This window comes from Dama dama, chromosome 20 (genome assembly GCF_033118175.1).
Source record: "Dama dama isolate Ldn47 chromosome 20, ASM3311817v1, whole genome shotgun sequence".
NCBI lineage: Eukaryota > Metazoa > Chordata > Mammalia > Artiodactyla > Cervidae > Dama > Dama dama.
Window position 1 is genome coordinate 25295498 of NC_083700.1, and position 26920 is coordinate 25322417.

At 40.0% G+C, this 26920-nt stretch overlaps 1 protein-coding gene across 2 annotated transcripts in view; it reads left to right on the forward strand.

The window, feature by feature from the left end:
- The window catches only part of TBX15 (T-box transcription factor 15), a 122454-nt gene that overhangs the window by 52838 nt on the left and 42696 nt on the right, over window positions 1-26920 (forward strand). For both annotated transcript variants that reach the window (XM_061121035.1, XM_061121034.1), the window contains exons 2-3: window positions 20214-20427; window positions 25303-25404. In XM_061121035.1, the coding sequence (XP_060977018.1) occupies window positions 20327-20427; window positions 25303-25404 (203 nt within the window). In that variant the 5' untranslated portion in view covers window positions 20214-20326. The remainder of the gene's footprint in view (window positions 1-20213; window positions 20428-25302; window positions 25405-26920) is intronic.

The window sequence follows — 26920 nt, forward strand, 5'->3', positions numbered from 1 at the left end:
CTTCCTTTGGAAATGTCCAGCTAAGGGGAAATGCTTTACATTACAGCTTAAGAGAGCTTGGAAAATAGACAGTTGTCCACTTGAAGAAATCCTATTAAATCAGTGGTCCTTGTCCTTTTAAAGTCAGTAGATTCCTTTGATAATTCCATGAATACCATTCATCCTCTTCCCAGAGAAATGCAAGCTCCTACAAATTTAACTTACAATTTTAGGTCGCCTGTAAAACTCCAAAGCCCATTCATTGATTTTAGGTAAATGACCTCTCAATTTAAAAAATTAGAACTTTATCCCTAATTTCAGAAATGTTGTCATAATGGTTTTTAACACTTTTTACTCTTCCTATTGATGCTATTTTGTTAAACAAGAAACAGTGCTGAAAGATTTTGTGGGCGTTTTTATACATTTAAAAATATCTCAGGCTTCTATTTTTGTTTTAACATTTTCATATTTTTTTAAAATAATTGAAGCCATAGAGGAAGTATGGGGGGTGGAAAGTGTGTCTTGTTTAAACAATTTTGCTAATTTTTAGGCTAGAGTTTACCCTATATTTAATTAAAACCAATATTTCTCTTAAAAATAAAACAAAAATTTAGAAACTAATGTTTTATGGGATAATTTTTTCTTTACAAAAAGATTCAGTACATGCAGTTGAGATGATTGTAATTAAAATGTAGATATATAGGCAATGTCACATAAAATATTCTGATTTCTCTGAAATTCCCTGCCTTATGTCATTGTATTTTACATATGTAGTCATTGCACATTCATGTATAATTTTATTTCAGTCTTTTATTGGTTTCTTTTAAAGATGTGATATAGTTTGTATTCCATTGTAATTTATATCTGATAATGTGCAATATTGGGTATAATAAGGAAAATCTGCCTTCACTGTAAATCAATTTTGATTACATGTAGAATATGGCATATAAAATAATACTTTAATACCTACAACAGCCCACATGCCATCAATAAGATCTCATCCTTCAGACTTGTGAATTCTTAGAAAAAATTACTTCCACATGTTCCTAAAACTACTTAAGGTTTTTGACTGGTTGGTGGTCTATTGATTCTAAATAGCTGACCTGTCAAAACGCCATCTTTAAACTTCAGTGATGCATAGAGGCTTGGAATTAGCCAGGACTGAATTTATTACAGAACAAAGGGAGGTGATGATTAACACACCCATCTGAGCAGTAGGGGGGAAAAATAATCCTTGAATGGATTAGATGCCATGATCCTAAAACCACATTCTCTGAGTGTTGGGCCCTTGCCCAGAAATGGGAAGAGGCCAAACTTTGATGCCTTTTAAATGACAGGGTATCTCCAAGGGACTCTGCTCAGGGACACTGGGGCAGAGAGTTGAGGGTCAGCTGGGAAAAAAAGCCTTTGTCTCTCCTGTGGTCTAGCAGAGTTGAGGACCTAGACCCACTGTCTGTGCAGTGACTCTCAAAACTGACAGCCCATCCTATTAGTGATATATAATTATCAGTCTGCCTGCCTGGTGGAGATTACATTAAAGTGTAAATAAATTAAAATTTATTTTGTTAACCACTAACCAGGAATCCCTTATAAATTTTTTTGGACTCCAGTAGGCTACTTTCAAGACTGGCACAGAACCTGCTGAGAAGATGAAGTGAATTATTATGCAGTGTCCCTAGAAGCTGAGTCATAGGCTGGGTCTCTCCATTCACTGGCAATATCTGGTAGATTCTGAGCATTCCCAGGGTGTAATCCCAGGGAAATGTACCTTTGTAAGCATAGTCCATACACAGAGCACTAAACCCACTTTTTAACTAGTTTTCTCTTTTTCCTCTGCCACATCTTATAAACTTTATGAAAGAGTTACTGATTTTTAAAATAGCATCGTATAATAATGTTGATGGAGATTGACTCTGTAAGAGAATCCTCCAACAGATGGGTACCCTCCTGATAAGGAAACAGACCATTAGGAAAGTGCTTTTGACTCTCATTCTCTGGGAGGAGGAGCCCTTGAATCACAGGCCCAGGTGCTCAGGAAATCTCCTGTCACTCCGAGATGGGCTAGGACATGGTACCAAGTCCAAAGCTTCTAAATACAGTTCAGGCTGGGTCATCATGACAGTTGCTGAACTGGCACCACGATGGGGATTGAAGTGGGAACTTTGACAGTGCTTAAATGCCACGGCCCCTGGGCTCGAAGTCTTTCTGGGCTGGAATAGGGAGAGACAGTGCAGAGCCTCACAGGGAGGAGGGTAGCAGCAACCTTGGCAAGGAAATCCTGCTGCCTCGGCGACACCACCACTCCTTCAGAAGGCAACAGACACCCAACAACACACCAGCTATTTTAGAAGCTGTCAGTTTCTGAATTGCTGACACACTTGGAGGACACTGTTTCTTCAAAGGTCATTCTGACCGTTCAAGGTAGGTAGGCCTGGGAAAAGCAGAGGCATGCTGTATAGCCAAGGTGTTGGCCAAGGAATGAATGGAATGAAGTGACCTGGTCAAGATGACTCAAAGAGTCAGAAATGGGGGTGGTCAGAAATGGGAAACCACGGGTTTCCCAAAGCAGCCTTTACCTAGAAGACAGCGTTAGGCTTTCTTTTTTTCTTTTTTTAACCCTGCTTCACCCTTTTCTTATTGGCTATCACCAAAAAAATTCACCAGGTTATATTCCTTTGACAACTCACTCTCCTCTGGGGAGGGCTTTGAAGGAAAGAAAGAAGACAGGAGAGACTTGGGAGGTGGGCTTTTGCAGAGGAATTTCATTGGGGACTTGGGACATGAGGGTGGAATTCTAAAATTGGCAAGCATCTCAAGGAGGGGTTGGTAAATTGTAAACATAAAGACACTGCTACAAATACAATTAATCCAGAGTGTTTGTCTCACTCTTAATGCTTGCCCTGTGTCCCCAAAGTGGGTTCATTTCTACTGTTAAAGAATTCAATTTTAGGGTTTTTGGAGTAGATGGATGAAGTGGAGTGGAGTGGATGGTGGATGAATTCCAGCTTTGGGGTAAGAGGCCGGAGTCCTTTTCTTCTCTCTGATGCTCCTGTGTAAGTGGCACTGGGCAGCTAGACTAGGTCTCAGTAATCTCACCTGTCAAAGGGGTTATACTGCACAATCTTAGGTCTCAGCTACGTGCTCTCTGGGAGACTCCTCTGGGCACCAGACCTTTGCTGCCTCCTCCGGCTGTGTTTTGCTCAGCCTGAGCCAGAGGGTAAGTACTCTTGACAAGGTTGTCAATCTGGGGCCAGGGGACCCTGCTGGGTCCCAGCTGCTCCCTGTCGTTCCCACCTCTTGTGGAGCAGTGCCCTTGGGCTGCTTCTTCAGCCAAGGATGATCGCTCTGCTTTTCTCTTCAGGGCTAGAATTTGCTTCCCTGGCCCCATTTCCTTACTGAAGATTCAACATACATCTCTTCTCAGTGGTCCACCCTGTTTTCTCTTCTTTCAGGTTCTAGTCATTTTCTTTCTCAACTAGTGCAGCAGCCATCACAAACCGGGATTCAGTTCAGTTCAGTCGCTCAGTTGTGTCCGACTCTTTGCGACCCCATGAACCGCAGCACGCCAGGCCTCCCTGTCCATCACCAACTCCCGGAGTCCACCCAAACCCATGTCTGTTGAGTCGGTGATGCTATCCAACCATCTCATCCTCTGTCATCCCCTTCTCCTCCTAGGATCCTCAGTCTTTCCCAGCATCAGGGTCTTTTCAAATGAGTCAGCTCTTCGCATCAGGTGACCAAAATATTGGAGCTTCAGCTTCAGCATCAGTCCTTCCAATGAACACCCAGGACTGATCTCCTTTAGGATGGACTGGTTGGATCTCCTTGCAGTCCAAGGGATTAGACCCACATGAAAAACAGGCTTTCTTAGCTGGCATTTCCACTGTTCCTTTGCTTTCCCTCCTTCTGCCTTCCCACAATCTCTCCTTCTAACACATTCAATTCTGATAGCTTTTGTTCTAGGCCCTGAACTGTTGTCTTCATTATATGATATTTTTCAGTTCTACATCCTAAGTTCTTTTTGCTAGAATTTGCTTTTCCCTTTTTGAAAGAACCTTCTTTCTCCCTCTCAGATATGGATTGGGAAGTGATTAGGAAAAGATCTAACCCTGTGGGCACTGCCTTTTCCAAGGACAGAACTAACACTTAATATACTCCTATTGTGTGCCAGGGGCTTTGCTGAGAGCCATGGACATATCTGCTTTATTGAGGAAATTGACTCAGGCGGGTTAAATAACTTGCCCAAAGTCATAAAGCTGGGTCTTTGTGATTCTGAAGAGGGATTGTGCTCCTACCCTTTCTTGGCAGCTTCTCTGGACACCCCACTTCATCACAGATAGCAGGGACACTTGCTGTGAGGGTCTGGAGGATGCGGCAGCTCTATGTGCAGGAGGCATCCTTTTCCTGAAGGATAAGTCATCTCTGCACCCCTGCAACCCTGACACACACACACACAAGCATCACCAGTCCCAGCACTTGCAGAAGGGCTTGCTTCTTCCCTCATTTTACTCTCATTACCACAGGCACCTTTTCTCCTTAAGTTCATGTGGAGGAGAGTTAGTATCAGGAATTTTTAAGATGACTGACTGATTGCTACTCATAGAGGTGACTGAATTCCCTGATGCCCCTGAAAGATTTCAGGTTAGATGTTGCCAATTAGTTTTAATACAACTCACAGTCCTGGAAGGAATAGCTAATGGGATTCCAGAAACTTAAATTATGCGTGGAGGTGACCCTGTTGGGTTTTTATTGGGAACATGGCATTTAATTAGGACATCTCATTAGTGGGGATATTTTGGTCTCCTGAAGAAGATCAGAAGAAGAATAGCATTCAAGATTCTTGATATGGCTCCAGGCTTCTCTGGCCACAACTCTTCTCTTGCTTTGCTAAACTTATAGCACTTCGTTCATTCATTCATGAATTCAACAAAAACAACATTTTATTGAGTGCATAATAGATGCCAGACACTGTCTCAGGTGCTGAGGATTCAAGAGAAATCACACAGATATGGTCTCAATTACTAGCTGTTCTCAAAACCTGTCTGGTAGACTTTACTGCCATGCCTCTGCCATAAAATTCCCTTTCCCTGGAATATCTTTCTTCTTCTTTCCCCCTCTCTTCCTTTTCATCTTGAAGACATCTCTTCATTAGGCACAAAAAAGCCTCCTGCACTGGAAGAAGTTCTTGTCACCTCACAATTCCTATAGCATTTTTTTGATACTCCTTTTAGATAATAATGAAAATCAGCATTCCCAGTATTCCTTTTACTGGGCTTCCCTGGTGGCTCAGAGGTAAAGAATTTATCTGCCAATGCAGGAGACATGGGTTCAATCCCTGGGTCAGGAAGATCCCCTGGAGTAGAAAATGGCAACCCACTCCAGAATTCTTGCCTGGAGAATCACGTGGATAGGAGCCTGGCGGGCTGCAGTCCATGGGGTCTCAAAGAGCTGAGCACGACTTAGTGACTGGATAACAACAATACAGCAGTCTCTTTCAGTTCTGATAAAGTGTTTACATAAACCCACAGACAAACACTTTGTTAGTGATTCATAGAAATTTCACAAAGTAGTTACTAATGATATCCTCAATTTGTGAATGATGATACTAAGGCTTATAGAGGTTAAATGACTTGTTCAAGATGAGACAGTTGGGAAAAAAGAGATGAACTTCAGAACTTGGTTTTTTGAATTGCAGTCCCTCAGCACGCTGTATGCCATGCTGGCTTTTGACTGTTCTGTTAATATTAGATTCCTAGTTAACCTGACCTATCTCCGAAGTGATTTTGTAAATTCCTGAGGACATAGGAACATAGCTTATTTCATTTTGTGCCTTCATAGTATCTAACACACTTGTGGGCCCAGACTAGATAGTCAAAAAGTATTTGTTGAATAAATGAGTGATTGATTGAATGGATAAATTTAGAAAATTACTGGAGAGGTGGTTACATTTTCAGCCACATAACTCTTCTATTCATTAAACAAGATGGTTCGTTATATTTGCCTTGATAGGTTGAGTGGATTTTAAATTGAGTGTAGCTGGTGGTGTCGAGTATAATTGAAGGATATGGCATGTTCCTGGCTATCTTTGAATGTCTATGTTACTTACATTTTTGAAATTGCCACTTCCAAGTGCACTTACTCCAGGAGTCATAGTTAAATTACAATTGTTGATTGCAAGTCAGCTGCTTAATTCTTCCCTTTAGCATATTAGCATGGATTTGTTTATTTTTTGGTGTTCAGTGAGAATAGCCTAACAAGGTAGAGCATGTTCTTCTAGAGCCTTTAGGGGAAGGCCTCCTTTTCACATCATGGAAATTTGGCAGGTATTTGATGGTGTTATGGTAGTGGCTGCAGTGGAGGTGGGGAGGGGGGTGGTGGGAGATTGGGAGTAGTTGTGGTTGCAAAGAGCAAACAAGCACTGGCTTAGGGATGATCTAATGTGTCAGTTCATCCAGAAGAAATGCCATGAGCCTCGGGGAGGGGCATGTGTTGACAGCTGCTGGCCTAAAATTGACTAGTCAATCTTGAAGACCACCCAGTCAACCAGGATCAAATTTTGGAAGACCTCTGGGACAAGAGGTTTTTTAGATTTCAGTATTGCCATGTAGCTTATGATCAATTTTTGGTTATTCCATTTATGCATTTTCTGTACTTTGATCAAGAATATTTTTTGAACCAAGAGTTGGTCTCAAAACTTGTAATTTTATGGGGGTGGGGGGAAGAGATAAAATATTTGAACTTAGGATTGTTCTAGAAAAATCCAGCACCCATAGTTGTCCTTATTTATTCTTAGCCTTCCCAACTAACTTGGTCATTGGCTTGTAATCGTATATGTTAATTTGATGCTTTACTGTTTATAAAGTGCTTTCACATGTTATTATCAGATGATTTCTCCTTAAGTGTAGGTATACGTGTAAGACTATCAAAAGCTTTTGTGCCCTGAACTCTGACCTCAGCCTAAATAAACTAAATTATGCACAAATAGGAACTACTTCAGCTGTGTTTTGTTGTCTTTCCACGCTGTCATTTCACATTTCACAAAGTCCAAACATTTTCCAATCCAAGTATCTTCTAATGTTATTTTACTTAATTTCTCGGCTACAGCATAACAGTGATCTTTAGTGATCTGTCACATTTGGATCTTTTACCCAGGGAGGGCTGGAAACAGGAGGTGAAATACGACAAAAAGGGCCTTTTACATTTGTATTTATGTGTTAAATAATGTTAAGTTGGTGAAGAGACCTAAAATATTCCTGAACATAACTGCCCTCCGACTGAGAAAGGAAAATTCCCATCTGACCTTGGTTTGAATTTTCTCTTTTCTAAGGATGCACAGTGTTTTAGCTTCCATAGGGCTATCTTCTCACCCAGCAGCCTGAACATTAGCTCTGTGTTTCCCACTTCAGAGTGGGAAGCTCACAACTCTGCAGGACTAGCTCTAAAAACTGGGCAACAGTCGATAGTGTAAAGAGCATTGCCTGCAGTGTCAGACTAACTCAAATCCCACCCTGACCCCTGCTAGTTATATAATGTGAGAAAAGCTTCTTCATCCTGCCAAACCTCAGTTTCCTCACTTATAAAATGGCAGCAGTAATGCTTATTCCATAGGATTTTCTGTGAAAATTACATGAGGCTTACATATAAATGTATACTGACTATTTAGTGGAGTGCCTGCTATTTCTCTTCTTTTGTTTGCTTCCACCTTTAAAGCATGCTGGAGCACTAGAGGTTGAACCTTTGGTGACACTGAGCCTTTGTCTGATCAACAAGAAACAGATATAAAAATGACTGCTGCCACTTCTTTGCAAAGCCTCTTTAAAAGGCTTAGAATGCAGGGATGACATTGGGTCCTTGCCTGTGGTCTGCTTGTCAGTGAGAGAGGTGCTGGTTGTCAGGTGCAGAGTGCTTTAGGCAGCTGAAGGATATGTGCGCTCAGTCTCCTTAATTGGATTATTGGCATGGGTATTGCAGGCTTCAGGTTACCACCCCCCTTTTCCCAAATAAAACTTGGACCGCGTGGAAGGCTCAGAGACTTCATTCCATTAGTAAAGTCATCTAACAGGCTCATTTGAGTGTTTGCTATCATCATAATTTTAGTTTAATCCAACCTGGTTTATAGTTCATTCCCTTGAAGCTCTGGAAGGGGTATCAAATTTGGGCTCAGTCCGCACTCAGGTCCGTGCCAAATGTTCTGCCTCTGCCGTATTTAGAATTACTCTATAAAAAGTTTCATCACCAGATTTTGCTAAGCTACCTGATAAAATCTGATGTCCCAGGACCAATTTCCACTGCAGAGGTCCTCTGGAAATAGGAATTACTTGAGCCAGGTACAGAGAGTGCTGCCTGGGTTATAAGCTTCTGATGTCTGCTGTGGTATGAATGGGGGCCCTGAGATGACTGTGGGGGTATTGGTTTTAGAGACTTGGGAATTAAGATGTAGATCAAGAAGTGGTTGCTCTACCAGTATCTGATAGAGGGTACTGCTCAATATAGTCATGTCCCAGTTATTGGCAGAAACAAAAGCGATTGCTTGATTATCATCTGGGTTGGGTCTTTCTCTTTTGTGTCTAACTACTTTTTCCCTTGGCTTAAAATATGACACCTGAGGTCCAGTCTCATGGAAGTGACTGTCCATCTAATCTCAGAAAATTCAGCATCTCTTATCTGACTCTAGAGTAGTCTTCTACCGCCAGTCTTTCACACTGAAACCAGGCTATCATGTATCATTCATTCAGGAGATGTAGCAAAGTGTGAAGCTCAGTTTATGGAATTCATAGTCTAGAAGGGAACACCAAGCTAATTGCACCTTCCTTTAAAAGAAAACTTTGGTGTAAACAAAATAAAGTCTAAACTCCATATTATAACACAAACACATTCCTCCTAAAATATAAACTCCATGAGGCCAGGGTTTTTTGTTTTTTCTCCGATGATGTCTCAAGAATCTATGGATAGAAGAGTAATTGGTACATTTATTATGTACCAGTAAGTCATTGTCTTGTTGAGTTGAACCTGATTTTTCCAATTTATCTCACTTTCCCTCTTCCCTTATGTATTTTAAGCTCTTGCCATTTCAGTGTGCTTGTAATTTTCTAAAAATGACAAGTTCTTAAGGCTGTTCTCACTACCTGAGATTCTGTCCCCATAATTTCTTTGCTTGCTCATACTAAATGCATATAAAGCTCATAGATTTCAAGCCCACTCTTAAAATTTCACCTCATGAAATTTTCGATCCTCTCATCCAGTGACTTGTTTGCTCTTCAGAGCTTCCATTAGCACTTTGCTCCTACATCTGTCAGAGCACCTATCAAAGACCACTGTCTTTAACAGGTTCTGTGTCCTTCCTGTCATTGTGAGCTCCTTCAGAGCAAGAACTGGTTTTATCTGTCTTGGCACATTCACATACAACCTGATCTATATAAAGCAGAAATGTTTGGTGGAGTAAAAATGACAGTAAGTATAGTTTAATATGCCTGCAATCCTTAGGAGGTAGAACTGATGTAATCTGAATTTGGCTGTCAATATTACTTGAAATGGAGATAATAATGGTAACTCTTAGAGTTGTTCTGTTAAATGATGATATGTGTGTAAAGTCTTAGCAGAGTGCCAGTAAGTGCTCAATATATGTTCACTACTAACACTTTGGGCTTCCCTGGTGGGGCTAGTGGTAAAGAATCTTCTGCCAGTGCAGGACACGCAGGAGATGTAGGTTCGGTCCTTCAGTTGGGAAGATCCTCTGGAGGAGGGCATGGCACCCCACTCCAGTATTCTTGCCTGGAGAATCCGATGGACAGAGGAGCCTGACGAGCTACAGTCCATAGCGTTGCAAAGAGTCAGACACGACTGAAGTGACTTTGTATGCACACATTAATTCTTTGGTTGGGACAGTTCTTGTGAGCTTATATTTATCTCACTGTCCAAAGTTATTCTGCTGATAACATTAGATTCTGTTTTTATCATAAAGATACAAATGTAGTTTTTGAGAAGGAAGGTATCTTCCCTTTGACTCTAATAGTAAAATAAGGAGATAGTAAAGATAAGGAAACTGAGGTACTGCAAAATGAGGTGACTTTCCAAGACCCTACTCTTGGTTTTCCAAGCCCCAAAAGTAAATATGCCTTGTTAACTGTAGTAATAAATGACTACTTAAAGTTATTAGTGAAGTGGAGATGAAAGTCACCTGGCAGACTCTGGTATATGTTTGGTCAGTGTGTGCATGCTAAGTCGCTTCAGTCATGTCTGACTGTTTGCCACTCTATGGACTGTAGCCCACCAGGGTCCTCTGTCCATGGAATTCTCTAGGCAAGAATACTAGACTGGGTTGCCATGCCCTCCTCCAGAGGATCTTCCCGACCCAGGGATTGAACTCAAACCTTCTGACTTGCAAGCGGGTTCTTTACTGCTGAACCACCAGGGAAGCCCATGAAATATGTTTTCATATCTAATTTTGAAATTAAGTCAAAGAACACATAATACAGGCTTTTCCTATACATGTCAACCCAATCAGTTTATCATGGTTGGGTTGCTGCTGTTAGACTTTTTGGTCTTTAAGCTGTACTACAAATTCTTTATTAAACATTAAATTTGAAGGGGACTTTATAGCACCCCTAATTATATGTACATGTGCTGTGCTATAAAGATTAAGGAAAATAGGGACCAGAATAGTTATGTGCCTTCTTTTTGTTGTTTAGTTGCTAAGTTGTGTCTAATTCTTTTGCCTTCCCATGTTCTGTAGCCCTCCAGACTCCTCTGTCCATGGGATTTTCCAGGCAAGAATACTGCAGTGGGTTGCCGTTTCCTCCTTCTTTTTTTTCACATGATTTTATTTATTTATTTTTTTGAATTTTATTTATGTATTTATTTATTTATTTTATATTGTAGTGGTTTTTGCCATACATTGACATGAATCAGCCATGGATTTACATGTGTTCCCCTTCCCGATCCCCCCTCCCTCCTCCCTCTCCATCCCATCCCTCTGGGTCTTCCCAGTGCACCAGTCCTGAGCACTTGTCTCATGCCTCCAACCTGGGCTGGTGATCTCTTTCACCCTTGATAGTATACCTGTTTCAGTGCTATTCTCTCAGCAAGGGATCTTCCTGACCCAGGGATCGAACTCGTGTCTCCTGCGTTGGCAGGCAGATTCTTTATCACTGAGACACCAGGGAAGCCCAGTTATGTGATTTGGCCGAGATCAAGCATTTAAGCCATTTCAGTTGTAAGGATGGTTAAAACAGTTGAAGGGTATTACAGTATTGCTGACTGCTTTGGCCAAGGATGAATGTAGTATGATCTTGGGGAGACCTGATCATTGATTCAGGAAGCAGAAGATCAACTTCACAGGTCATGTTGTTTTTAGTTTTTCTTAGTCTTAATTTCTGCATCTACAAAATTGACATAAACATATATGCCATATATTAGATAGTATGTAAAATATAAAGGAAGAAACTATTTTTATTATTGCTATGTTTTGCATGAATTGAGAACTGGAATTCTCTCTAGGCTAAACTGAGCTTTCTCTGAGAACTCAGTGTTACAATATCCAGCTTGTCAATACAAAATAGGTCAGAGATAGAAAATGAGTGACCCTGTGAACTGATGGTTAGATTCTCTTTTGAAAAGCAATAGATATGTTGGTTTGACTCTGAGTCACATGATGTTCTCCAGTGACTTATAACTGGCTTAGTGCAGGTTCCCAACGTTTTCTCCTTTAACTTCCTTAGTTATGTGTAACTTTTCATTTATGTTCCTGATTTCCTAAAACTTCCCTCATTACAATATTGTTCACAAGAGACATCTGATAGCCAAAACATCTATCCAGGTCATTCAAATGAGTTCCTAATGGTTATTTTTTGAAGGCAGGAAGTCACAAATTGTCAAGAATGAAAGAATCTTGAAACACAGAAGTATTTTCTGATCTTCAAAAGACATTATATTTCTGAATGGAGTACCTGACTTAATTGGAATAACGTACTCATTATGCACTTAGCTAATATGCACTTGCTCTATGCACTTGATTGTGTATTCTCATTAACAGATGAAATAATTTATCTGGTTAGCCTAAATATTTTATGTAACTATGATTTGGAAATGTGCTTTACAAAGGAGTAAATTTTATTTTTACCTGGACTGTTGATCTGGACTCTGAGATGACTATTTTAAGGGTACTGTAGAGTAGTTAATGTCACAGGTAGCCCTCACTGCTCTAGGAGTTAAAAAACAACTATATAGAATCAGTGATATATATATACATACAATTGAATATTATTCAGACATAATAAGGAAAGCTCTGTTGATATTTTTACTAACTGTAAATGTAATTTTTAATAACTGTTATTATGTTACAGCACCACAGATGGATCTTGAGGGCATTATGTTAAGTGAGATAAATCAAATAGAGAAAGATAGATATTGCATGATCTCGTTTATATGTGGAATCTAAAAAAGAAAAAGCACAAAACAAAACAAACAAACAAAAAACCCTAAACTCTTAGCTGCTGCTGCTTCTTGCTGCTGCTAAGTCGCTTCAGTCGTGTCCGACTCTGTGCGACCCCATAGACAGCAGCCCACCAGGCTCCCCCGTCCCTGGGATTCTCCAGGCAAGAATACTGGAGTGGGTTGCCATTTCCTTCTCCAATGCATGAAAGTGAAAAGTGAAAGTGAAGTCGCTCAGTCGTGTCCAACTCTTAGCGACCCCATGGACTGTATGTAGCCTACCAGGCTCCTCCGTCCGTGGGATTTTCCAGGCAAGAACACTGGAGTGGGTTACCATTTCCTTCTCCAAAACTCTTAGCTATAAAGAACAAATTGGTTGGTTACCAGAGTCAGGAGCTGGAGGGGAGGTGAAATGAGTAAAATGGTCAGAAGGTGCAAATTTATAGTTATTAAAATAGATACGTCCTGAGGATATAATGTACAGCATGGTGACTATAATTAATAATGAGATAACCCACATCCAAGGTAAGAGAAAGCCAAGTAAGATGGTAGGCACTGAGAGAGGGCATCAGAGGGCAGACAGACTGAAACCACAATTGCAGACAACTAGCCAATCTGATCACATGGACCACAGCCTTGTTTAACTCAATGAAACTAAACCATGCCGTGTGGGGCCACCCAAGACAGACGGGTCATGGTGAAGAGATCTGACAGAACGTGGTCCACTGGAGAAGGGAATGGCAAACCACTTCAGTATTCTTGCCTTGAGAACCTCATGAACAGTATGAAAAGGCAAAAAGATAGGACAGTGAAAGATGAACTCCCCAGGTCGGTAGCTGCCCAATATGCTACTGGAGATCAGTGGAGAAGTAACTACAGAAAGAATGAACAGATGGAGTCAAAGCAAAAACAACACCCAGTTGTGGATGGGACTGGTGATAGAAGCAAGGTTCGATGCTGTAAAGAGCAATATTGCATAGGAACCTGGAATGTTAGGTCCATGAATCAAGGCAAATTGGAAGTGGTCAAACAGGAGATGCCAAGAGTGAACATCAACATTCTAGGAATCAGCAAACTAAGATGGACTGGAATGGGTGAATTTAACTCAGCTGACAATTATATCTACTACTGTGGGCAGGAATCCCTTAGAAGAAATGGAGTAGCCATCATAGTCAACAAAGAGTCTGAAATGCAGTACTTGGATGCAATCTCAAAAACGACAGAATGATCTCTGTTTGTTTCCAAGGCAAACCATTCAGTATCATCGTAATCCAAGTCTACGCCCCGAAGAGTAACACTGAAGAAGCTGACGTTGAATAGTTCTTTGAGGACCTACAAGACCTTCTAGAACTAACACCCAAAAAAGATGTCCTTTTCATTATAGAGGACTGGAATGCAAAAGTAGGAAGTCAAGAAACACCTGGAGTAATAGGCAAATTTGGCCTTGGAGTACAGAATGAAGCAGAGTAAATGCTAATAGAGTTCTGCCAAGAGAACGCACTGGTCATAGCAAACACCATCTTCCAACAACACAAGAGAAGACTGTACACATGGACATCACCAAAGGGTCAATACTGAAATCAGATTGATTATATTCTTTGCAGCCAAAGATGGAGAAGCTCTATACAGTCAGCAAAAACAAGACCGGGAGCTGACTGGCTCAGATCATGAACTCCTTATTGCCAAATTCAGACTGAAATTGAAGAAAGTGGAAAAAACCACTAGACCATTCAGGTATGACCTAAATCAAATCCCTTATGATTATACAGTGGAAGTGAGAAATAGATTTAAGGGACTAGATCTGATAGAGTGCCTGATGAACTATGGACGAGGTTCATGATGTTATACAGGAGACAGGAATCAAGACCATCCCCAAGAAAAAGAAATGTAAAAAAGCAAAAGGCTGTCTGAAGAGGCCTTACAAATAGCTGTATAAAGAAGGGAAGGGAAAAGCAAAGGGGAAAAGGAAAGATATTCCCATTTGAATGCAGAGTTCCAAAGAATAGCAAGGAGAGATAAGAAAACCTTCCTCAGCGGTCAGTGCAAAGAAATAGAGGGAAACAATAGAATGGGAAAGACTAGAAACCTCTTCAAGAAAATTAGAGATACCAAGGGAACATTTCATGCAAAGATGGGCTGAATAAAGGACAGAAATGGTATGGACCTAACAGAAGCAGAAGATATTAAGAAGAGGTGGCCAGAATACACAGAAGAACTGTACAAAAAATATCTTCATGACCCAGAAAATCATGATGGTTTGATCACTCACCTAGAGCCAGACATCCTGGAATGTGAAGTTAAATGGGCCTTAGGAAGCATCACTACAAACAAAGCTAGTGGAGGTGATGAAATTCCAGTTGAGCTATTTCAAATCCTGAAAGATGATGCTGTGCAAATGCTGTAATCAGTATGCTGGCAAATTTGGAAAACTCAACAGTGGCCACAGGACTGCAAAAGGTCAGTTTTCATTCCAATCCCTAAGAAAGGCAATGCCAAAGGATGCTCAAACTACCACACAATTGCACTCATCTCACACACTAGTAAACTGATGCTTAAAATTCTCCAAGCCAGGCTTCAGCAATATGTGAACTGTGAACTTCCAGATGTTCAAGCTGGTTTTAGAAAAGGCAGAGGAACCAGAGATCAAATTGCCAACATCTGCTGGATCATCGAAAAAGCAAGAGAGTTCCAGAAAAACATCTATTTCTGCTTTATTGACTATGCCAAAGCCTTTGACTATGTGGATCACAATAAACTGTGGAAAATTCTTAAAGAGATGGGGATACCAGACCATCTGACCTGCCTCCTGAGAAATCTGTATGCAGGTCAGGAAGCAACAGTTAGAACTGGACATGGACCAACAGACTAGTTCCAAATAGGAAAAGGAGTACATCAAGTCTGTATATTGTCACCCTGCTTATTTAACTTATATACAGAGTACATCATGAGAAACACTGGGCTGGAGGAAGCACAAGCTGGAATCAAGATTGCTGGGAGAAATATCAATAACCTCAGATATGCAGATGACATCACCCTTATGGCAGAAAGTGAAGAAGAACTAAAGAGCCTCTTGATGAAAGTGAAAAAGGAGAGTGAAAAAGTTGGCTTAAAGTTCAACATTCAGAAAACTAAGATCATGGCATATGGTCCCATCACTTCATGGGAAATAGATGGGGAGACAGTGGAAACAGTGGCTGGCCTTACTTTTCTGGGCTTCAAAATCACTGCAGATGGTGATTGTAGCCATGAAATTCAAAGACTCTTACTCCTTGGAAGGAAAGTTATGACCAACCTAGACAGCATATTAAAAAGCAGAGACATTACTTTGCCAACAAAGGGCCGCCTAGTCAAGGCTATGGTTTTTCCTGTGGTCATGTATGGATGTGAGAGTTGGACTACAAAGAAAGCTGAGCACTGAAGAATTGATGCTTTTGAATGGTGGTGTTGGAGAAGACTCTTGAGAGTCCCTTGGACTGCAAGGAGATCCAACTAGTCCATCCTAAAGGAGATCAGTCCTGGGTGTTCATTGGAAGGACTGACATTGAAGTGAAACTCCAATACTTTGGCCACCTGATGTGAAGAGCTGACTCACTGGAAAAGACCCTGATGCTGGGAAAGATTGAGGGCAGGAGGAGAAGGGGACGACAGAGGATGAGATGGTTGGATGGCATCACTGACTCAATGGACACGGGTTTGGGTGGACTCCAGGAGTTGGTGATGGAAAGGGAGGCCTGGCGTACTGCAGTTCATAGGGTCACAAAGAGTTGGATACGACTGAGCGACTGAATTGAGCTGAACTGTATATTTGAAACTTGCTAGGAAGAGAGATCTTAAAAATACTGATTGCACACACAAAAATAACTAGGTGTGGTAAAGGATGTTAACTAGATTTATTGTGATGATTATTTCACAGTATATACATACTTGAATCTTTATGTTGGACATGTGAAACTAACATTAGGTTATGTGTCAATTAATATCTATAAATGTAAATTAATCTTTTAGCGAGATAAAGTTAGTAAATAAAAGTTGCAGAAAATACCCTAGAATGCTACACTCACAAAAGTGTTTGTGTTTATTTCTACATGATGAGATTAAACGTTATTTGTTTTTTTTTTTTTGTCTTTTTGATCATCTACAGTTTCTATATCAGGGCTCCCCTGATGGCTCAGAGGTTAAAGCATCTGCCTGCAATGCAAGAGACCCGGGTTCGATCCCTGGGTTGGGAAAATCCCCTGGAGAAGGAAATGGCAACCCACTCCAGTATTCTTGCCTGGGAAATCCCATGGACGGAGGAGCCTGGTGGCCTACAGTCCATGGGGTCGCAAAGAGTCGGACACGACTGAGTGACTTCACTCTTCACAGTTTCTATAATAATACATACATGTTCCTTTCTGAAAAAACAAATTATGTAAGCTATAATATTAGTTGTTTTTCCAATCTGTGACAGTTAAACAATCAAGGATAGAAAATTACATGCTTCATTCATGTGATTGAAAATGTGGGCTGGTGCCTGCATTCTGTATGTAGAAGTTGTTTGGGCTTTAGTTTGTGAGGGAGTGAGACTTCAGGAGCACAGAGTATTTCCAGGCAAAGAAATGTCTCTGAAAATCCTCTTCATGGGAAAATAGTGCCTCTGCCTCCACATCTTGTCCATTTCTTTCTTAGTAACCATGGAATTTTCCAGCCCTCTTTGATCTCTTTCTTCCCTGAATTCCTATGTGACATACAGAAAAATATGTAATGGTATGGAGAACTGCGTGGTAGTAGTTGTCTCGGTCTCTGATTATTTATGAACGTTTCCAGTTTCTACTTGTTCTGTAAAGAGATCCGTTGTGTACTTGAGTATTTTCCAGAATCTAGCACAGTGCCGGGCACATAATAAGCACTCAATAAACACATAATTAATCAATACTAACTAACTGGAAAATTTCTCAAGGTTTGGATTCTGTTTCAAATTATCTACATGGTACCTTGTATAGGGCCACATGCTGATAGGTGCTTATTGATGGATTTGATTGAAACTATAAACAGAATACTCAATTCTTCAACTCCTATGCTAATGTGAATTTGGATCCTCAGTTTTTTCCTCATTTCATTATCTTGCCCAGACAGTTTATAATTTGATGCTTCTGCAATTTTTTTCAAGTCCCAACTTATCAAATTTTTCTTTCATGAATCGTGGTTTTGGTGTTTTATCTAAAAAAAAAAAAAAACATTGAACAGCTAACAATCTATTAGAAATAGTCGGTCATTGAGTACTTAGAACTAAAGTCCCAATTAAGCAATTTGTATAATGATCTTTAAAAAAGGTTATCTCTTTTGACTTATTTACATGTGTTTTGGACTTTTTCCTAAAGTTTTGAAGTAGAATTTTTAAAAATGATGCTTCTAATTGAGGGAGCCTGGGTTAATCCTGAAAGTTGCATTAAGAAGGATTCTTACATTCTTCAAACCACTAGAGGTAGACGAGATTATGAAAGTTTTCAGTTCAGTCCTTCTAATTTGTACTGTGAAGACAATAGGTCCAGTGTGGTTAAATAATTTGCCCAAGGTTATTCATTAGTCCATTTAATGTTAGATTCTGAGTACCTGTTTTATTCCAAATGATGAAGGGAGTTAAGAGCAGAGACTTTTACTTCCTTACTCTGCAATTCCAATCCCTACCTCAAGCTGGCTGCCTTTAGAAATGGATCACTTAGTGCTGCAGTATCTTTCCTTTCTTTCCTCCTTCCTAAACACAGGCTAGAGAAATCATGTGTCAAAAATTTTTGCTGGGCCCTACTTAGGTTGTTTATTTCCAATTGTTTCACAATCATAGCATGCTATGATAGGGAGATTTCATAGTACTTTGCTCCCAAAAGTAGGACAAGACTACTTTTTAAAAATCTTGCTTTGAGAAGATCTTGAAAAAGTCACAATTTTAGTGATAAGCCAGGAGCTCTGGGCAGATCACAGAAACAAAATGGGATTTGGGAATCCACACCTCAGGGGGTTGGATTACTATGTTTGGAGAGTTCGTGATGATGTCATGGCTCTGCTGAAAGGCAGACAGAATCAGGCTGAGATAGAGATTTGTCACTCAACCACAGCTCTCCCCATAGATGAATAGCTCTACTTTTCTGTACTTGGAAGAGACCAACATTAGCTTCTGTTTAGTCCAAGGTATAAAATGATATGCTTAGACATGGAAAATCTGGCTATACAACTTTTTAATGTTTTTGATGAAGATGGTGACTGGATCAGTGATTGTGGATAAACTAAAGATTATGGGCAGAGGCTTCCCTGTTGTTTAGGAGCTTGGTTCATTTCTGCGGTGTGTTGAATGTCTTCAGCAGTGAGGGTGAGGAATTGGGGAGGATGGAGAAAAACGACACTTGGCTTCCTATGGGCTTTGCAAAGCTGTGGGAGATTCTTGCTAGAAATGCTGCCTGGACTTGAGAGAGGAACACTTTAGGAATTGGAAGGAAAGAAAATTAAAGGTGTCATGAGAGGCGTTTTTCACAGGCCTGGAAACCTGCTCCAGTTAGTGAGGATGGTCGTTAGAAGGTCTGGCATTGTGTCCCAGCCTTCTTCCGTCATGTTAATGTCAAGGACTGGTGCCCAAGAGGTCCTGACCTTTGACAGCATTGAAAAGCCAGTTGTCAGAGTAAGGCATTGTTGTTTTTTAACCTCTCTTTATATATTTAATTAGGGGGTAGAAATCAGAATCCTAGATGTTAAGGGTGAGTGGAAGAAATAGGTTCTTAGGCTTGGTTTGCAGTATCATTTGACATAAGGAGACTGTACTAGCTACTCCAAGTTTGGAAAATATTAGGAGATACAATTCTTCTAAAAGTAAATTCTGAAAAGTTACAGACCTGACTCTAGCATTCTCTTTGGTCTGCATCCTCCCTACTCCCCCACTCCCAACCCTGCCCCTTCTTTGAGAAAAGAAGAATCAGGAGGAAAGGACTGTCTGGCCCAGCATGCCCGCTTTTTATTTGGTTGCTCTCAATCCTGCCTTCCTGTTTGGATCAGCCCTCCCCTCTGCCCATACTTCAGAAACCAATCAAGGTGTCTCCTAAACTTATTTATTCCCTTTGTTTTAACCGCCTTCTTGGGGTAACTTTTTCCATATGCTTACATCCTTGCCTCACAACAGACTTTTTTTTTCTTTAAATCCAAAATGGCCCAATTGGGCTTTAGGGAAAGCCATTTACTCAACTAAACAGCAAGGCATTTCTGAAGATCCCAAACAGCTTTTCATTACTGGTGATGACCAGGATATATAAATGGAGGGAAATTGCTGTGTTTAAAAGTAACTGACTGATGGACAGTGATGCTGTGTGGTATGGAATTAAAGAATACATTGCTGTTAGCATGGAATCTTTTCCCCCAGGTTGAAAAGTCTAATTTGGGTTTGCAGCTGGAGTCTGTGATGATGATTCTTTCTTAAAATTTGGCCTTTGTTTATTTTGTTGCCCCAGTTTGGTTTTATTCCCTTCAACACGGTGACATTCATACTCTTTCTATTGCCTATTGTGGACCAATTTTCTTCAGCTGTTGCTAGAACTTACTAAAATGCCAGATGTCATGTTGGAAACATGAAACCTGAAAGAAGATCATAAATCACAAAAACAAACCATAAAAAAAAAAAAAAATACCCTGAGTACTGTGCTCTGGAGCTTCCCAGTTTTAAGCCTCCTTTTGTTACCCTTCTCCCCACCCCATCATGCCCCCAACCCTGCCTCCATCTTTTTGAGGTCAGGGGCATGGGGGGAGTCAGCAGTTTCTCACCTAAGGCTCAATTATTTATTTTGCAGATTCCGAGCAGAGCACAGGTTCTGACTCCGAGGTGCTCACTGAGCGGACTTCCTGCTCCTTTGACACTCACGCTGACCTGGGCCCTGGTGCTGCAGGCCCCGTGCCTGCCGCCATGTCTTCCATGGAAGAGATTCAGGTGGAGCTACAATGTGCTGACCTCTGGAAGAGGTTCCATGACATTGGAACCGAGATGATTATCACCAAAGCAGGCAGGTAAGGACAATTCTTTAACAGCCAGATTCAAAGACCAGGAGAACAAACTTAGGAGCTGTTACATTTTTCTTTTTATTTTTTTGTGGTAGATGGCCTTGGTGAAGCCAAAGCCACTCCCATTCACTTTTCAGCATCTGGATATCTTGATAAAATGCTTTTTTTGTGTTTATTGGATTTTGCTATTTTCCTCCAAGGATCACTCAAACCTAAATCACCTCTACCCTCACAAACATTTTCTGCTTGCAAATGTGTTCCAGCCAGTACTAGAGATCCATGGTACATAACAGTCAAGCAATAGATCACTAAAGCTAGTGTTACTTCACCAACCAGTGTTTTCAAGAGAAAAAGCTTGCATCTTCTAAGGCATTTAAATCAGCCAGATATTTCTGTAAGAATTTTGTTTTTGGTAAAATTTGGGCTTGGTGCATTTTTGGAACTCTGCTGATTGATTCTTTGTGTTTTACTGTTGGCTTGAAATTATCACTTTAATGGGACCTGCTGGAAACTCTTTCAAAACGATTTAGGTAGGATGATAAAAGTTTTAAAAACACAGCATTTCTTGAGATAAACACTGTTAATTAAGCTACTTCTTTATTGGTATCTTTACATACGTTCAGAGTTAGGTATCTGTTTTATGCTGGATATTCAACATGTATTACATTTTTAAAACTTCACAGGAGTCCTTTGAGGGAGGATATGATAATCCCATATATAGAGGAGGATGCAAAAGCTGGAAGAGGTTAATTAACTTGACTAAGGCCACACAGGTAGTAAAGGACAGCTCAGAATTCTACACAAATCTGTTTGGCTCCAAAACAATTGTCTTAAGTATTTATGTCTGTTCTGCCCTTTGAATTCAAATGAAAATAAATTTGTACTGAATTTTTTAGTGTATAAGAATAGTTCATTGAAATTAAAACAGTTATACTGGTTTCATATTTACAAAGTCAATCCACGTAGTCTCACATCACAGAGACCAAAAAGACTCACCTCACTGATTGTAAACTGTCTTCGTGAACCATGGACATTTAAAGCAAAAGCATGTTTTGACTGGGTCTAGTTCACTTGAATATGCATTTAGAGAACCCTCTTAATAAGATGTTATGAAAAGATGATCTTAAAATGAACCAGAAGTCTTATTCAGTTTCATCCTCCACTGTAAACCCCCTTCCTTCTTTAAGTTTTAGTAGAGAATAAAATCATTAAAAAAAACTTTATTTGGAGGAGCAATTTGAGTAATTGAAATACCTTTCAGAATTATTTTTTAAAAATTGAAGTATAGTTGATTTACAATGTGTTAATTTCTGCTCTACAGCAAAGTGATTCAGTATATTCACACATCCACACCCACACACACACATATATATACATTCTTTTAAATATTCTTTTCCATTATGGTTTATCACAGGGTATTGAATATAGTTCCCTGTGCTGTATAGTAAGACTTTGCTGTTTATTCAGAATTACTTTCAAAAGCCATCTTTTTTTGTTGCTTGAGTTTCAGTCTACATTTTGAGATATTATGACTTGGACAGAAACAGCAATTCAAGGAAGATATTTTTACTCTTTTTCTTAGTGTTTGTTAAGGGCATTAGTTTGGTGAGAGGGGAAATACTACTTTTATTGTCTATCAGATTTTCCAGTTTTCTTTTGGGGGCAGTTTACTTACTATGGTTAACATTATGTCTGTGTATTTTAATCACATTGGTTCCTGATATCATTCCCTGTTCCATGCACATCAATGAATTCAGTTTACTCAGACACTTCCTTGACAACTCTCCTGTGATGTCATTTCATGATTTCTTCTGCAGTGTTTTCTTTTCTGTATCTCTGCCTTCACAAATTCACTTTGGTACTCGAGTATATGAACTTCCCAGGTGGCTCAGTGCTAAAGAACCTGCCTAAAGAATCCACCTGCCCTTACAGGAGATGTGGGTTTACTCCCTGGGTTGGGAAGATCCCCTGGAAAAGAAAATGGCAGCCCATTCCAGTATTCTTGCCTGGGACATCCCATGGAGAGAGGAGCCATGTAGCCATGGTGGGCTACAGTCCACGGGGTCACAAAAGAGTCAGACACGACTCAGTGACTAAACAACAGCAACCTGAATATATCCAGGCATTCTGAGCACAGACCTACAGTTTGTTCTTTGTTCATATCCCTTTGTTTAGGTTTAGAAACTATATTCATTGCTTCCATGTTGGATTGCCTCAGCTAATAACGTTGCGATCAGTAGCTCTGCCCAAGTAATTCTGGAACCACTCAGAAACATGCAAAGAAGTCTTTCTCTTCTGTAAATTTTCTTCATTCCCTCCCCATCCCAGAAATTGATTCTTTCCTTTTCACTTCATTTTCTTCCTATGTAGTGTCCTTTTCAGTTTTAATTTCAGTTTCCGTTTTATTAGTTATGTGTGCCTCTCTGGTCGTTTTCCCTCTCAGACCTTAGTCACCATCTACTTCTTTTCACATTCCAAACTGTAAACTTGTTGATTCAGAACTACTGTAGTCTACAGAACCTACATGGTCAGCACCATGGACAGAGGTGTTTGTAGGGATTAACGGGTTTGGAAGTCCAAAAAATTGACCTAAATTTAGGCATAAAATGAAAACTAAACTCATCTCGTTTTGTGAATGTGAAAGATTAATTTTTCCTTGGGTGTTATGACATTTCTTGATATTCTGTGCTAAAATACTGACAAAAAGAAACAGCAACTTTGGTAAGATTTTAATGAGAGAATTCAAATATCAGCATAGAATTGAAAGCAAGAAGTCAGTGTAAGGATTGTTTAGTTCTTTTCCTTTGTTTTTATAGATGGTGAATTTAAATGACTTATCAAGAGCCATACAGTTCATTCGTTTTAGAACTTAAGTACTGGAAAAAAACAGGTAGCTTCTCCACTCAAGGTCATATAAATGTTTCAGACAAAACAGATATTGAATTTAAAACCATCTGACCCTTTTTCTTGAAGTCATCAGGAAATAAATTCCATCTCTTTCAGTGTAGTGTATCCCTCTGTTGCTGGCTGACAGAAACCACATTTTCTTATCTCAGGTAGTAAGAGAGAGGATTTTCTACCCCCAGAAAGATGTTCTCCAAACATTTATGTAGACAGGGCAATCACAGGTCATGGTTCTTAAGAAGGGAATTAATGATCTGTAAATGTATATACCAAGGTTCCCACATTTTTGGAGAGAGTTAATGTCAATCAAAGTGCCTCACCTACAGTGAGTGATAGGTTTAGTCATTACGAGCAGCCTACAATAAAATTTTGTTAGCTCACCATAATACTAAAATAGAAGGCTTTCTAATTAAACTGTAAGAATAGAGAAAGAAAATTTAAAACTGGAATACCAATAGAAGCTTCTGAAAGTTATAAAGTGAAAAAGAAGAATTGGTAATACTGACATTATTCTTTGCAAATATTTAAGAAATAGCCACCATTTCTATTGAAGATCTATGGTCACTCTTGTGCTTTAACCTCAAACAAGATTATGAGGTCACCAACCTAATACCAGAGGACTTTTGTTTTCTGAGTAATTTTTGATGAGTAGTAGAGTGTGTGACTAGCACAGAAAGCCCCTCATGTAAACAACCGGTGCACATTTGTGAGATGACTGTCTGGGGTCAGGGTATGGTCTATGGCTGTGAAATGGAGCAAAGCCAATTAGGCCATATGTGGATCAAGCCTGTGACCTTGACCTCATTAGCACCGTGCTCTGCCCAGTTCAACTAACTGGCCCCAGATGGCTAAACTTAATGCAGCATTTTGTGTACAAGTACCCTAGAGCACATTCAGGGCAATCCACATTTTTTAAAAACTGAGCACTTTTTATGTCTGGCTCCTAAATGAATGACATGCAAAATAGCCTGATGTTTTTCTTCTTTCTTATGGTTAAAGAAGAATGGCGAATTTTATTTTAGTCTCCTTGAAACTCAATACCTCTTTGGGGCTGCTCCCTCTCCTCCTCTTCAATTATGAGGGTAGTTGTAAAGTGCCATATCCTGACCTCGCTTGCTTTGGCAAGTTTAACAAGCCATTGTGGTAGGAACAAGGTATTGCCCAGAGGCCACTAGAATTCATTTGGTATTTGCTTCTTATTCCACAGGGTCCTTCCTCTGACACACACGTTGACAGCCTGAGAACTTGCAGAAATTTTTCTACAGTTTTATGCGTTAAAAAAAAAAAACGTTGGTGGTCCTTTGTTTGAGAACTGGTAGCACCTTCCTTCTTTTCTTCTTTTCTTGAGATATTACTTTGAGAGTGGTCATTTTCAAGTAGACAATCAAAAAGTATTTCATGATCACTGCAGTTAACTGTGATAAGCTACTTGGGGAATAAAAATATAAGTTATTCAAGTGTATTAAGTATAAAAGTGTAAGTATATTTAAAGATATTTTAGGGAATTCCATGGCTGTCCAGTGGTTAGGACTCCATACTTCCACTGCAGGCGGCCCAATTCAATCCCTGTTTGAGGAACTAAGATCCTGCAAGCTGCATGATGCAGCCAAAAAAAAGAGAAGAATGTTACAGTCTAATAGGGAATGTATATACATGCATTTTATCTATCTCTTGTCTCTCCATCTATCTCACATTAAAGATTAATAATGTAAAGCATGGTATGGTATGAGATCTTTGAGTATATGAATAATCAAACAGTTCAATTTAAGTTCAGAAGAGGTGTTATTTCAGCAGTGTAAATTCTCAGGATATTTGATAGTGGTAATTTTCAAAGTGAAAAAAAAACCAGCCAACTTTGAGAATTAAAGGATACGGGATATTGATGTGCTTCCTATTAAGAAGAGACTCATCAAATGTCTACTCCTGCTACTTCTTCCCCTCTGATTGCTGAGCTTCCTGCCTTGTTTGCCATCACAGGAGGATGTTTCCTGCCATGAGAGTGAAAATCACTGGCCTGGATCCACACCAGCAGTACTACATAGCAATGGACATTGTACCTGTGGACAATAAAAGATACAGGTAATGACGACTGGCATGTGGAATTGTGGGCATCACCAGCACCCAGGATGTTCTGTAAGCGCACTAGATGACACATTTTAACAGTGCACTGTACAATGTACTGGATGGGGAACAGGATAGAGGATATGCCAATCGCCTGTGGCAGAGCACCAGACAGGAAGTAGTCACTAGAGGGGCAGGGAATCAGAACCAGTAATGGTTTGGTCTGGATCCTCCTAACATTTCTATAAAGACTGGGATTATATAGGGACTTCCCTGCCAGACCAGTGGTTCAGACTCTAAGCTTCCTCTGCAGGGGGTCATATCTGGTCAGGGAACTAAGATTCTGCATGCTACATGGCACAGTCTAAAAAACAAAAACAATTTTTTTTTTAAGTGGGATTGTATAGTGTATGTCAGCAAAAATCAAATGGATCTTAAGTCTAAAACTAATTCAGTTAACATTGCAAGTGATTAACGTATTGAATGATTTGGTTAAGTGAGCTGAGATGATTTATTTTGAAAAGTGGTCAGAGAAGTGCATTAGTATAGTATATTCAATCATATACATGGTGGATTATCCTGTTATTGATGGAGAGGAAGAATGAGAGAATTGGGTAAGACCTCAAGAAGAATATCTACTTAGGGGAATTATGGGTAATTAATATGGATTATGAACAAGTTTGCTAAATAACTTTCCTTCAAAGCCATTAAAAGGCAACATAGTCTCCATGTGTCTCACTTCTTGTCGGAAACCGGTTGTGGCTTAATTGATCTCCTGAGTTCTCAATCAAATCAGTGAGTCATGGCTCATTTTTGAGATATTTCAGAACTTGGCCCTAAGCCCATGAATTTGGAGGTTAGATGTGAATAGAGAAGTTCATTACTTGTATGTTAGAGGGAGTGCTGGTTAAGAAAAAAGTGGTCTTGTTGTTGGACTTAGCAGGGGAGATGCTCCTTTCTTTAAAAACATACTTCATTTCAGTGAAAATGGAGACCACTATCTTAGTGCAGCCATTCCCAGAAACACCAAGACTTCCCAGTTAGTTGTGTTTGATTAACCTAGTCTCATTCCAGTGACTTTGTGGGAAAATAATGTGGATGTTTAAAACTAAGTTTTCATCAAAATGCTTCAAAATTCAGAGTCTTGGCTAGGAAATGGTTAACAAATGAGAGGCTTGGAGGGTCTCTGCACATGGCTGTGTTTTATAGGACAATATGGAAGATGTTTTTAATAAGGGACCAAACCCTGAGCAAGTGGCCAGTGGATTATATGGTTTGCATTTGAAAGGTGAAAGGTTGCAGTAAAATACCTTTTCCATAGCTAAACACGTGGGTTCAGGATGCCTGTGTGCACACAGGGGTGCAAGGCAAGGAGAGGAAGAAGAAAGAAAAGGAACTGTGAGAATGTTTTCCTTGTGAGAGCTGCAGCTTTGATCATTAACCACAACACTTTTCTGCCCTCCCCCACCCATCTTGTTTCCAATTTCCATCTCTATTTCATTTTCCCTGGTTATCCACCCTTCCCTTGCTCCTT